General features: G+C 49.6%; 3 protein-coding genes across 3 annotated transcripts; 2 read left to right on the plus strand and 1 right to left on the minus strand.

Moving 5' to 3' along the window:
• Nucleotides 1–3,984: 3,984 nt before the first annotated feature.
• Nucleotides 3,985–5,993, plus strand: BO72DRAFT_86011 (putative GPI-anchored cell wall protein Pst1). Its single transcript, XM_040950776.1, has 3 exons — nucleotides 3,985–4,305; nucleotides 4,518–4,883; nucleotides 4,983–5,993. Exons 1-3 carry the CDS (start codon nucleotides 4,295–4,297, stop codon nucleotides 5,773–5,775), a joined length of 1,170 nt encoding a protein of 389 aa, XP_040806277.1. The 5' UTR covers nucleotides 3,985–4,294; the 3' UTR covers nucleotides 5,776–5,993.
• On the minus strand, nucleotides 5,876–7,591 carry BO72DRAFT_443710 (DUF3431 domain-containing protein). The gene is made up of 4 exons (XM_040943639.1): nucleotides 7,110–7,591; nucleotides 6,885–7,026; nucleotides 6,223–6,804; nucleotides 5,876–6,151 (listed from the first exon to the last, which is right to left on the minus strand). Exons 1-4 carry the CDS (start codon nucleotides 7,234–7,236, stop codon nucleotides 6,031–6,033), a joined length of 972 nt encoding a protein of 323 aa, XP_040806278.1. The 5' UTR covers nucleotides 7,237–7,591; the 3' UTR covers nucleotides 5,876–6,030.
• A 3,898-nt stretch (nucleotides 7,592–11,489) lies between these two features.
• Nucleotides 11,490–13,029, plus strand: BO72DRAFT_464630 (kinase domain protein; the record flags this gene model as incomplete). Its single annotated transcript, XM_040946651.1, has 7 exons — nucleotides 11,490–11,733; nucleotides 11,793–11,825; nucleotides 11,916–11,987; nucleotides 12,040–12,117; nucleotides 12,174–12,448; nucleotides 12,531–12,696; nucleotides 12,872–13,029. 7 exons carry the CDS (start codon nucleotides 11,490–11,492, stop codon nucleotides 13,027–13,029), a joined length of 1,026 nt encoding a protein of 341 aa, XP_040806279.1.
• Nucleotides 13,030–13,292: the final 263 nt, after the last annotated feature.

A 13,292-nucleotide genomic window follows, 5' to 3' on the forward strand; every position in this document is an offset into this window, starting at 1 on the left:
CCCGAGCCTACAATCCCAACCTCAAGGCAAGTAACCAGCCGATACCGGTCTCCCCGCCGAGGAAGGAATCAGCATCCAAGGTTGCAACAAGTGCGATTTATCATCATCGAGGGCACAGGAACAAGAAAAGAGAAAGGACAGACAAAAGAGGTGGTCCCCTCAGAGCAGATTGAAGCGAACCCGAGCCTGCAACCCCACCCAAGGCATGGCACCAGCCGGAGCCGGTTGCTTCACCAGGGGGCAGAATCAGCGTCCAAGGCTGCACGCAAATCCGAGCCTACAATCCCACCACTCAAGATAAGGAACCGGCCGCGGCCAGTCACCTCATCAGGGGGCAGAATCAGCATCCAAGATTGCAAGCAAGCCCGAGCCTACAATCCCACCACGCAAGGTAAGCAACCAGTCGGAACCGGTCGCCTCGCCAGAGGGTAGAATCAGCGTCCAAGGTTGCAACAAGAAGTGAGTTTCATCATCGGGGTACAGGAGAAAAGGAATAACAGAAGAAAAACAGAAGAAAAACAAAGAGAAAACAAAGGAAAAACAAAGGAAAAACAAAAGGAAAAGAGCCAGCAACCCACGAACTAGGCAAGCCTCCTCAGATCTGAAGCAAGTATGTTCAGTGGCTGCCATTCGCAAAGCGAAGAGCAGCATTTGAACTTCATATGCTCGACGGCAAAAACTGCATCAGTGCAACCTAGAATTTGCAACGAGAGGCAGTAGAAGCCAATATCATCATTGGGAATGTGTGTGAAAGGAAAAGGAAAAGCCAACAACCCACAAACTAGGCACGCCTCCTCAGATCAAGCAAAGGTGCACCTTTGCAAGTAGGTCAGTACTGTGTCAAAGCAGCCTAGATTCTGCAATGAGAGACAGTAAAGCCAACATCATCATTGGGAATGGTCAAGAAAAAGAGTGGAGAGGGCAGAGAAGATAGGGGAGGGCGGAGGTGAGAAGGGGGAACCAGGCAGGCCTCCTCAGATCCAGCAAGGTTGGTGTTACCATTGCAAGAAGGTCGATACTGCATCAAAGCAACCTGGAATTTGCAGTGAAGGGCAGTAAAGACCAACATCATCATTGGGACTGGTCAAGAAAAAGAGTGTGTGGGTTGGAAACACTGAAGTTCAGCGCTTTCAGAAAGGGTTCCAAAGATTGAAAACATCTCGACTCTCTCCATCCACGCTCGATGAGTGAGGACTTCACAGAAGGACGAGATGAGAAAAGGAAGGGGGCTACAAAGACTGGGAAGAGATGAGTGGCGAGGATGTGAAGCTGGTCGTCTGGTTTTTCAACGAAGACGTCGCCTGCTCCCAGAGCCTCGAGACCCGGTGTACTCTGCGTCCGTCTAGGTTGGAAGGTAATCGACACTGGTGTTGGCCAGCGAGGGTACATAGCGCCAGCCTACCCGGACGCAGAGTTGAGAGAGGAAGAAGGAAATGGAGGAAGGGTTGGGGAAGAGAAGAGAGAAGGGAGAGAGAGGAAGGAAGGAAGGAAGAGGAAGGAGGGAGGGGGAGGGGGTATTTATGTTTTTCAAAAGAGAGAGAAGTGTGATCTGGGCGGCTGGAATCACCACCAGTGAATGTTCAACAACCTCATATGAAACACATGATATCAAAAAGAAGGGTCAAGCAACGATCTGGTTGGCCGGTAAGCGAGCGGCTGCCTGGAGCTTCTCAAGTGAATATAGCATATTTCAGAGAATCAAATAGAAGAAGGATCCAAGAACAGACATGACATACATGACCGGTGGTAGGGGGCCGGGGGGTGTACTTCGCTTGTTAGCAGTAGGTTATGGAAAGAGGTAGGCCTCGAGCGATGCACAAACCAATCCACCTATACCAAAAAATTTCTATGCCGCGAGAAGGAACGTAGTATTTGTAGTGTAGTGCCTACTTGAGGTGTCTTCTCTTGTTTCTCCAAAGGGAGCCAAAAAGAGTAGTATGATATGGCTATAAAGTCGAGAGCAAGTTCCAACAGCGTTCCAAAGCCTACAGCCAGATTTGTCTACACAACGAAGCCTCAGAACCTGAACACCATGCCCACATTCAGGAAGGCAAGAGATCACCCTTTCCCTCGTTATCATTGCAAGCAACGCAAGCCATGCCAACCTCTTCTATAGGTGCTCTGGTCAGGCAAAGAACCTGAGCAACGCACGTCCACCGCCAAGGAAACGAGATACACGCGCCCTGGCAGCTCTCTCTCGAGGACTCTCCATCTACTCTGATGCTAGCTATAACGAATTCAGCACCTGAAAGTTGATAAGCATTGCCAGCTTTGATACGCATCGAGAGAGCTAACTTGTACGTGGCCACAGTGTCAAAACACCTCGCGAGGCCCAGATCGCAAATCTGCCGAAACGAACAAGCCACTCCCACAAACGTCACACACTGAACAACATTGCGCCGACCGCAAGAACCCATCCAATCAAATGAGAAGCAGACTTGATTGAAAAGAGAAAGCGAAGGTGGGAGCCCAAGCTACACGCTTCTGCAGACTGATTTCCCTCGCGATATCCGAATCGCAGATCCACCGAACCAACGAACCGCGCCTCTACACCACCACAAACCAAGCGCCCCTGCGTCGACCGCAGGAAACAACCTCGCCGAGCAGAGATCTCAGTCATGAGCATATGAAGCAAGCAAGTCTAGAAGGCTACACGTTCCTGAAAGCTTGTTCGATTGCTGATCCGTCCATGTATACTCCAGAACGAACCTCGAGATAAAGTTGTGGCATCAGGGACCAGCCCCCGATCCGACCCGCCGGACAGGGCAAGCTCATCCGCCAGCCGGCTTGGCTTGCATCAGCCAGCCAGCATCCTTCCATCCACCGACCGACCGCCCATTGCGAATCGCATGCACCGGCGCCCGAATCCCGATACTCATAGTATAGTACAGTGCAATACAACTCATCCTCATAATTCTATGCAGCTAACACGCACAGCAAGGGACAGGATCAACCTGAGGACCGCGACCGAACGAATCCCTACCCACGCAGACGATGTCGGCAATCCACCGTCCGGTTGGAAAGCACCCCCCAACCTTCCACAATCGCTACGACTGAGTAACCAGTAGCTAGTAAGTCCCAAAAGAAACGAGGCGAAGCACACAACCCAGCCACAAAGAGAACCAAAAGCGTCGAAGCGATCAAACCATTCTCCATCCCCGGAATCCCAAACTCCCCATGTTTACTTCTACGGCGCAAATCCACAAACGAACACCTGACTCGCGCAAAACTCTGGTGCCTGAACAAGCACAAGAAGAATGTCCAGCGCAGATAAAAATAGAACCGCATACCCCCGATGCACGAGCCGCACAGCAAATCAGATGCTTTTTCCCGCCCCCTCGGCGGTGCTGCACTACCAGTAACTTAAGTGATTAGATCTATGTCCGAGCTCTAACCCGGTTTTGACTGAAATCTTCGGCGATAAAGGTATGTAGTCTACACCACCACACAGTATGAAAAACCTGAACCCTAGACGACCTACGCTAACTACACAAGTAGAAAACTCCGCTCAAGTGGAGGGAGGTCCTGGTTGGAATCAGTCCACGCTCCAGAAAAAAAAAAGTGGGGATCGGCACTGCAGCACTGCAGCAAAAGAGGCAGTGTTCGGAGATACTTGGTTTGGATACTTTTCCCACTGTGCCAAAGTGACAGGGATTCTCTCTCTGCCGCTATGATTGCAATGCAAGTTTGGCCAAGCGAGGTACGTTGGCCTACATCCATCCATCCCCTTTCAAAGAAATCTGGGCAGCCATAAGTATGACACAATACTCTTCCCCCTACCCCTCTCGAACTCCGTCTGCATGAAAATCTGATCAACTACGGCAACTATCACCGTACCGGTAGTTCCGACGGACTCTCCACCATTAAAGGGCGGCCGCTACCAGCAAAGGGGAGAGGGTCTCGGCAAATTACAAACCACCCATCGAAACTACAGATCAAAATTCAGGAAAAAGAAAGCCACAGAATGCTAGACTAGACTATAATAGCGACGAATTATCCCCGAAAGTATCTTAGTTGAACCCTGCAGTAGGAGATTTAGGCTGTCATATTTCTCTGCCGTTTCTTTGCATTCTGCTGGAGGCTTGGAGCTAATACTTAACCTCTGGCTGTCCCCGCTTCGGACCTAAGGGTGATTGTCTGACTGACTCGATGGGATTGCTGGACACCTAATCCAAACACCGAGACTTCAAAAACAACAAATTAATGTCCCAATGATTGGATCCGCGACCCAGAGAAATTGATTCCATTTCGTGAGCCATCGCCTGGATTTCACGAACTGACTGGACTTCCAAATATGAAAGCCGTGTCAGTATTCTTATACCTGCTATGCCTGGTATCTCCGCCCGTCGCGGCTGACTCGGATTCCAATACCAACTGTGAGTTTCGCGCCGGTCATCACTCTCTATAGTCTATGCTCTATGCTCTATGCTCTATCCTCTATCCTCTATCGTGATCGCACTAGACATACACTCCATCAAGATCGAGTGCTCACAGGTGAAATGAAAAGGTACCTCCAGCACAACAATAACTTCGCAGGCCGATGCCGATAACCGTCTCTCCTCCTGCTCCACCATCCACGGCACCTTGACCATCTCCCCATCCGTCACCGGCACCATCACCCTCAAACAGCTTGAGACGCTCAACGCAGGTCTAACCATCCAAAATGTCTCCGCGCTGACGGCTTTCTCCGCGGCGAATCTCGAAACCGTCAACGGACAGTTTTCCATCAAGAATAATGCTCAGTTGAGCACCCTGACGTTGTCAAATTTTCAAACGGTCAGCGGAGAGCTGGATGTCGAGGACAACTCCCAGCTCAGAGATTTGGTGTTGGATGATTTGCAGTATGTGAACGGAGCGTTGGTCCTGAGTGGGAAATTTGATCGGTGAGTGTCCCTATTTTATTTCCCTGGTTCGCATCGCGTTCAAGATAGGTTGGACCATAGATTGCAATCGGAGCGGGGCTGACTCTCACAATGCAAAAGGATATCATTTAGCGATCTCAAGCATGTTAACGGCAAGACGAATATCCGGTCGCGCGGTGGATCATTTCGCTGCTCGAGTTTGGATTCCCTCCGGAGTCAGGATGATGACGACGATGACGACGACGACCACAACAATAACAGCAACAGCAATGGCGTGTTCAGGGGATCTTATAGCTGCTCTGACGGCTCCAGCAGCGGGCTAAGTTCGGGAGCAAAAGCGGGCATTGCGATCGGCGTGATCGTGCTTGTTCTGCTGATTTTCCTCTTAGTATGGGTATTGATGCGTCGGAACCGATCACGGCGCAAACGACGGAACGCGGCCCAAGACGAGGGCAAATCTGGATACGCGGCTGTTGGAGTAGGGTTGTCGCATGATCGCATGATCTCAAATATGGAGGAGAAACTGAAACCTCGAGTGTCGGAACCGCATGAGCCCGAACAGACGATCAATCTGAATAATATCCCACGGAAACCACTCTCGCCGCCTCCACCATCGTTGTCGACCGACGCAGGTCGCACAATTTCAACAATCTCGCCATCTTCTCCCCCGGTACCGGCTGCTTTGATTCCCGGCACAGAAAGCTCGTCCAGCTCTGTTCCGACGTCTGATGACCAAAACGCGTTGTTCCTGCATGCCATCCCCCGACGGAGGCCATCTGAAACGGACGTCCCGTTATTGGATAGTGGGAACGTGCATGAAGTACCGGCCAGTCCGGTCGCGCATAGAGGATTGTATGAGTTGGACGCTGGGCCTGTGCGAGGGACGCACCAGCAACCAATTAACCACGAGTAATCAACTCATTGTCGCGTATGACGGCGCGTGACGAAGCATGATTGACGAGACTTCCGGAAACTGTTGGTCAGCACGACCCAACAAATATACCCTGAGATAGCGAACATAACGAAACAGCAGTCCATCATCTAACTGTACAATTAGATTGCAATTGAGAAATCGTAGCCAGACCGACTTGGGGTAACCTGAAATGTCCCCAATCATGATAGTATACATCATGCATTAAACGCTTAGAACCAGATTCATCCATTATGATTAGAACGACGGCCCCATTGTGGAGCCCGGGTTCGCTCGCACTGCCTGCAGTGTCTCGCCCGAGGCCAGCGGCCCACACCATCCGTACGCGTCGCACCGGCATTGTTCGTATCGAGGACAACTAAATTTCAGGTTAGTCCCTCTGCGCCGCTGCAATCAATCCACTATCGCGCCCGCGCGACCGTCACTCACTATATCTCATCCATGCCGAAGATGATGTGCCAAATCTTCTCGTATACCCATCCCACGCCAAAGCTGTCTGTTAATTCCGTCTCGTCGGCCCACCGCAACATGCGCTCGTAGTCCGATCGGGGTCGTTCAAGGATCCGCTGGCGGCTGACAGCGAATTGGCCACAGCAGACATTGCCAATGTGCTCCGGAACCTTCTTCGCAGGGACATTGAGAAGCGTCTGGTAGACCTGGGGAAAGAATGCGCGAATATCGTCGTTCTCGATATCGATCTGCGTGGGACTCCACGGGTGGACACTCGTCGGGCAGCCGGGGTCGTGCTCGCAGCGCAGATTGACATAGCCTTGCGCGTCGACGGCCTCTAAGCGGAGGTTTCGCAGTGCCGGTCCAGTGTGGGGGCCGAAAAGGTCATTGTGCCATTGATCGTAGTTAGAGTGGATGAAGATCGTGTATTTCGGTAATTGGTTGTAGAACTCGACGATGAAGGAGAGGTAGGCGGTAGCCTCGCGACCGCGGATGGTGTAAGGAACTAGGAGGTTTGGCGCGGGTTCGACGTCGGTGCTGTAGATGAATGGGATTGTTCCGCTGCGGGAGGATTGCCGACGTCAGCCAAATAAACACAAAGCACAATGAAGGTTCGTGATCCCGGAAGTGGCGCGCCATACTGGTCGTTGCAGTAATCCAAAAGCCAAGTTAAGTCCTCCGCCCGCGTCGCAGCCAATACTAAGCCAATCTCGCTGGTCGCATTGTCGTACGTCTTGGTGATTTCGGATAACTGCTCGTGAATCGGGTTGAAGTATTCTTCTACTGTGGTGGTTGATTTGCGTGCGGTTAACCTGGTGTTCCGGAGAAAGAGGCTGGGGCGGAGGCAGGTCCGAACGATGACATACCTGGTTGAGGGTCGTAAGAATCACCGCCGCAGATGAGCCATGAGAGAACGGAGGTGACCAGCAGCGCCAAAATTCCGAGAGCGGCGGTGCGGCGGGCAGGCCAGCGAAACAGCCGCCTCTTCGACATTGAGGAAAGGGCAGGGGAGAGGGGGAGGGGATTCACCTCTCGCGAGGTTTGAAGGCGAGCGACCGCAAGGACGGACAGGGATTCAAGAGACAGGGAGATAAGGAGAGGAGAGGAGAGGAGAGGAGAGGAGGAAAGGGGAGCGGGAAGAAGAAGGGGAGGAGAAGAAGAAGGGAAAGGAAAGAACAGCCGACGGACGACCAGATGGATTCCCTTGTCTTGTTCAGCACAATCGAATTATAACTAAACTACTGCGTAATTGTTAGTTAAGGTAATGAAGTCAATGGCAGCGGGCATTTTGCAAGCCCACAGGACAAATCAAGACGAATAATAACGAGAGCAGTGGGAGAGGCTCAGGCCGGACCTGGAAGTGCAGCAGTGCTGCTAGACGGTGCTAGACTCATAAAGGGCACAAACAACACCCCAAGAACCCCAATTCAGTCCCAATTCAGTACGCCATGGCACTTTTCCACGTAAGGGGCATGGGACACTAAACTGCAACTGGTCAAAATCAGTCAGTCCCGGGCCACTCAATCGCCAGGATCTGGATTCCGGTGGGACTCGCCAAGTTCTCGCCCCATGGCTGGCCACTTCGGCACTATTCCGGCTTGGACCATATCATCTGCATGCGATTGTAAGTTATTCCACTCCAGTCTGGAGGTCCAGCCTCCGCGAACGGGCGCATTATGGGTGATAGCCCAACGGAGAGAGAGTCCATTGCTATTTTAGTCTCCCTCGAATGACTTCAATACAAGCTTTCACAGGTATCGTCTGTCGGTCGAAGCGCCACTGTCTTCCAATTCTGCCCGCCAAGAACCCACTCGTCATGAGTGTACGTCACCCTGCAAAACCACCGACATGAATAATTGACGGGTCAATTGGCGACCACCCTGTTTGTATGGCCATGCATGCCACATCCCGCATAGATTTTGTCGGTATTGAGCACGGCGCACAGTATGATCGGCAGCATGCAGGTGATGATTCCCGCCGTCAATCTCCGCCGACGTACGGAGTACACAACACTATGTTTATCGGCTATCTCGTGCAAACCGTCCTCACATGCTGCTTTCGTCCACCGCCAGAGTCAACATTCCGCGCCACCCTGTTTGTTGACCGCGTACACGCGTCTTCCAGCAGCGACACGTCTCTGCTCCAGAGGTGACGATTTTTGTCCAGAAAAATTGACTTTACTGTGAACTTATGGATGTGTATGGAGTACGCCCTTGGTCCAAGCCTACTCGGGAAGTTGACAGCTTACTGGTGGGGCAGATCAACTCAAAGCTTGGAGGGAATATCCTTGCTTGCATTCCTGACTACACTAGCCTCACCCAACGAAAAGGTCCATCATGGCTACACTTATGAAATGAGCCATGAAGCCGTGTCGGAGGGACCCGTGCTCTCCCATGCGCTTCCCCATCAGCGGCTTCGACATTGTCCCTCCATCGGAAGTGCTTGAGGAGAAGCGATTCGAGCATTTGGACAGAAATGATATCATCCTATTAATATTGGCGACGTGCCCAATGTCAAGTATCAGATAATTAGTAAAATAGAGATTGGGACTATCTTAATGGTATGGCTCGCTGGTGATCTGGGGTAAGTTCGGGTAGTTCTACCTATGCGAGCTATACGCTGCCTCACCCTCCCAACCAGTGGTCATCAATATATGCCAGTCACTCAAGATCTACTCAGTGAGGTCGTGTACGATTGTCAGTGGAGTCTTGACCAATAAGTTCGAATCTGCCGTTTTTATTTAATTCTGTGAGTCTCATTTGCCAAAGGGCCTCAGATCATCTCTGTAAGCCTACATAATTCTTTACAGCTCAGACCTGAGAATGACAAGATGGGGAAGACAGGCAGCAACATCTCTCTCCCCGTCGGCGCCCCTTTCTACACGCTTAAGCAACTGTAAGCCAACAGCCATAGCAAAGATCTTCATCCTAGCTCTTTGCGAATCTCGCTTCCATCGGTTTTTCAATCTAAACTTTCTTCGGCTCAACTCGAGTGCTACCTTGAGGCAGCTCCGCTATCACACGACCCCATTCATCAACAGTATTCTGAACCGGAAAAGACGCCACATAGGTCAGGGGCTGGGTGTGGGCACCGCAGACGACTTTGCAGGATCTAGGAAGCTCGCCCGTTAGCCATCACGTATACTTTAGTTCGTATGGATCTAGCTTCGTCATAAGCTTAATACTGAAAACCCTGGGCCTCTCCACCAAGGGAAATCAGCCAATATCTCATAAGCTCTTGTTCTTTGGACGCACCTTCCCTCTTTCTCTCTTTCCGCTTCACAGTACTTACACGGGTAATCTGAGTAAAAGCCAGGAGGCCGTCCACAGCAGAAGCAAAGACCCTATTAACGGCAAAGAAAGGAGCAGTGCCAGCTCCCAAGCAAGGCTGTCGTCGTGCCACATGATGAATAGAAGATTCTTGCAGAAATAAGGAATCTCGAGACGGACAAGTGCTGTTTACTGATTATAGAGTCTGGCTAGAAGTACAGCTACTATCTATTAATATTAATAATCTATATAGAGCTTTTTTAAAAGCAAAAGTTTTATATATAAAAATATTAGAATATCTTATTCTATTAGAGCCCGGCCGCGGGCTTTGATTAATAAGAAATATAAAAGAATGAATAAAAAATAAATGATAAACAGAATATAGAAAAGAAACAGAATATAAAAGATATAGAGAATAGAAAAGATAGATAGAATAGAAAAATGAAAAATATAAAGAAAATAGAAAAGATAGAAAAGGTAGAAAAGATAGCTAGACTGGCACTATGACACATCTTGGGGCTTTTATCGTGAACTCGTGGAGGCGTATGCCCCTAGTCCAGGCCTACTCGGGAGGCTGACAGGTTATAGGTGGGGCAAATTGAGTTGGTCGGAAGATTAAGAAAGGATGAATAAGGCAGATATCATCGCAAGGCTTAAGCTTTCTCGTTCTTTATGTTCTCGATCCGCAAAGCGCGCTACCTAGTAGACCTCCTAGCTTTTCAGTTGTCGTTTCTCAGTCATTGTAGGCACATGGAAATGGAATGCCTTTGTTTTAAGCCTAGTACTGAGATTTTCGAGGACTATGGCCTTTCCTACGCGCAGACGGTAAGAACACATCGAATACAACCCTCAAAACATCCGATCTCAGAAACACTTCCTGCCCAATAGGACGTACACTGATCAACGCCTATCTTCTCCTTTCCTAGTTGTGCCGCTCCCATCGTCATATATATGACAGACCTTCCGGCCTTTTTCGCCAGAGATCTCTGCACTGATGACCCATGCCTTATCCTCGCGGTTGAAATGGGATTGGTGTACGGATTTTTCATCTTGATGCCTGGTTCCGAGTTGACACAAGGCAACAAACATGACCCTTTCACATACCTAATATTGACTCTTTTCAGCTTGCCAAGCCTCTGTAATTTTCCTTCATCAGCAGACGGAATTCAGACTTTCTGACGTGAACATACTGCTTCGGCTCATCCCCCAGGGCTGGTAAATTTCTCCACAGCGGTTCGCCATTTGTCCGGTAATTTGTACCTGTCAAACCCGGTCCAGCGCAAAAGAGCCCGGAGCGGATGTGCTAAAGAGGCGAGACATTTTGTAGTTACTCTTTATCAGAAGGATGAATGTAGGGGTAGCAGAGACACAAAGGCAGGTGACATCAGCGCCTCAAACTATGGAAGTATGAGAGGGATGGGTCAGCATGTCATCCTCCTCAGAAGCTAGGTTATATTTATACCCATCACTTCCGATCTGATCAGGACTTGAATCATCCGACAGCCATTCATGAAGCAGAATGTTTGCTGCTTTTGCATCAATAGGCACCCTTAGGTACTACACCTCTCGCAATGACTGGTTTCACCCAGTGCCTAGACACTTAGCTGTCGAATCGTTCGCCTGGCATGTTTATCGAGCAATCAAATAGCCGGTTGTCACTGGTGTAGCAAGGCTGGCTCATCAGACTCAATTCAGCCTCGGCGGCTAGGAGATAAGCTCGCTGTCATCTAAGCGGTAGCTTAGTTTAGCGATTTGCGCTTTGATAGTCCTGTGAGGGAAAGTGATAGGTAGCCTTCTGCACAAGTTGTGTACTGTACAGTGCAAGCGCCTGGGTAGGCGCCAGCCGCCAGTACGATGAGTCAGCATTCTCGCACGTAGTCAATCAACGCTCTTCTCGTTGCATCTCATCGTCTGCATTCCTCAATCTTCCTATCTTACTTCAATGGAGGTCAGCTTCTTCTATTTATACCATGCACCATGGCCAATCTCATGAAATGGGCCATGAAAACACTTCGGAGGGCACCCTCTCCACCTATTTGTTTCCCCACTGGCGGCTTCGAAACCGTTCGTCCCTCGGAGGTGCTTGAAGAACTGTTCGTAAAGCTCAAACAAGAAAAACACTACCCTACTAATATTGGCGATGTGCTTCATGCCAAATATCAGATCATTGGTAGACTTGGATTCGGAACTACTTCAACCGTATGGCTTGCTCGTGACCTGAGTAAGTGCGGGCAGATCCACTTGCTTAAACCAAACACCGACCCACTAACACAACCAGAGGCCATCAATATGTGACGCTCAAAATCTACACACGTGACGAAGATAATGAGGAAGAATTCCAGATCTATAAGCAACTGAATCAGAGGAGATCATGACACCCTGGTCATGCTCATATACGAAAAGCACTGGATATCTTCACAATTCCACGTTCAGGCGGTGACCATCCATGTCTCGTTCAGAAGCCGATGTGGGAAAGTTTCCGAGACTTCCTTTATCGCAACCCCACTCACTCATCGATTCACTGAAGATCTGCTTAAAGCCGGTCTTTTGCAGATCTTCCAGGCACTGGACTACCTGCACACGGAATGCAAGCTTGTCCACACTGGTAATGTGTTTGTATGGCTTCATCTCAAGGCATCGTCCTAATTCATGCTCGAATAGACATAAAAAGCGACAACATTCTTCAAGAGATAGAGGACAAGTCTATTCTGCAAAGCTTTACCCAAGCCGAGTTGACAAACCCTTCACCTCGCAAGATCGTCAACGGTCTTCCCGTCTATGCTTCACGACGTTTCTGTTTGCCGAAGGTGTTCGGCCGGGCAGTGCTGAGTGATTTCGGCTCAGCCGTACGAGGAGATGAGAAGCGGAATCACGATGCACAGCCTAATGTTTATAGATCTCCGGAAGTGATGCTCAAGACTGATTGGAGTTATCCGGTGGATACATGAAATGTTGGGGCTATGGTATGCTCCACTTGCTCTCTTATGGTCTCATGCACTCACCAGTCGGGGATAATAGGTGTGGGATTTGTTTGAGGGGAGACATCTGTTTTGCGGAGATGACCCTGACGGCAAGGGATACTCGACGCGGGCGCATCTTCCAGAGGTCATGGGTCTTCTGGGGCCGCCTCCTTTGGATATGCTCAAACGTGGGAAACGAAGCCATGAATTCTTCCTTGACGATGGTAAACATTATCTTCTCCTTTCACCCATTTGCAAAGCTTCTCTGATAATCGTCAATGCAGGTCAATGGAAGCAAGACATAGTGAAATTTTAATTATTTATATTTTTTAAAAATAGGATTTTTTTTAGATTTTTTTTAGAATATTTTATAATAATAATATTGGACGCAAGACATAGTGATTCCGACGGGTGTCAGTTTGGAGCAGTCGGAAGAGTTCCTTGAGGGAAAGAATAAAGAGATATTCTTGGATTTCATGAGAGGGATGCTCCAGTGGTGGCCTGAGGATAGGAAGACAGCGAAGGAACTACTCCAGGATCCGTGGTTAAATGATTAGATAGAATAGCATGTCTGCAGCGCTCATTTCAATCTCCTGGGATCTTCTCCATTCACTAACTTTGGCTCTCTGAAAGCACGTAGTTAATAATCTCGAAAAGGAATCTTACTCGGCCGGTACTTGAAGCAGCCCCAAAGCAGATGGTGCTACGGGAGACACACATTGAGGAAAAAATTGTATCGAGGCTGTGAGCAGGAGCATAGGAGTAGTTTTGGCTCGTGAACACCCAAGTGCCGTTGAGCTGCTCAATCAAAGGTAGAGTT

This window comes from Aspergillus fijiensis, assembly GCF_003184825.1.
Source record: "Aspergillus fijiensis CBS 313.89 unplaced genomic scaffold BO72scaffold_2, whole genome shotgun sequence".
NCBI classification, from domain to species: domain Eukaryota; kingdom Fungi; phylum Ascomycota; class Eurotiomycetes; order Eurotiales; family Aspergillaceae; genus Aspergillus; species Aspergillus fijiensis.

Excerpts from the sequence above, each read along its gene's own strand:
- BO72DRAFT_86011 (XM_040950776.1), top strand. Across the intron at positions 4,884-4,982 it reads CTGAGTGGGAAATTTGATCG|GATATCATTTAGCGATCTCA; the intron begins GTGAGTGTCCCT and ends ACAATGCAAAAG.
- BO72DRAFT_443710 (XM_040943639.1), bottom strand. The coding sequence starts at position 7,236 with ATGTCGAAGAGGCGGCTGTTTCGCTGGCCTGCCCGCCGCACCGCCGCT. Across the intron at positions 7,027-7,109 it reads TTCTTACGACCCTCAACCAG|TAGAAGAATACTTCAACCCG; the intron begins GTATGTCATCGT and ends CAACCACCACAG. Across the intron at positions 6,805-6,884 it reads TTGGATTACTGCAACGACCA|CGGAACAATCCCATTCATCT; the intron begins GTATGGCGCGCC and ends ATCCTCCCGCAG.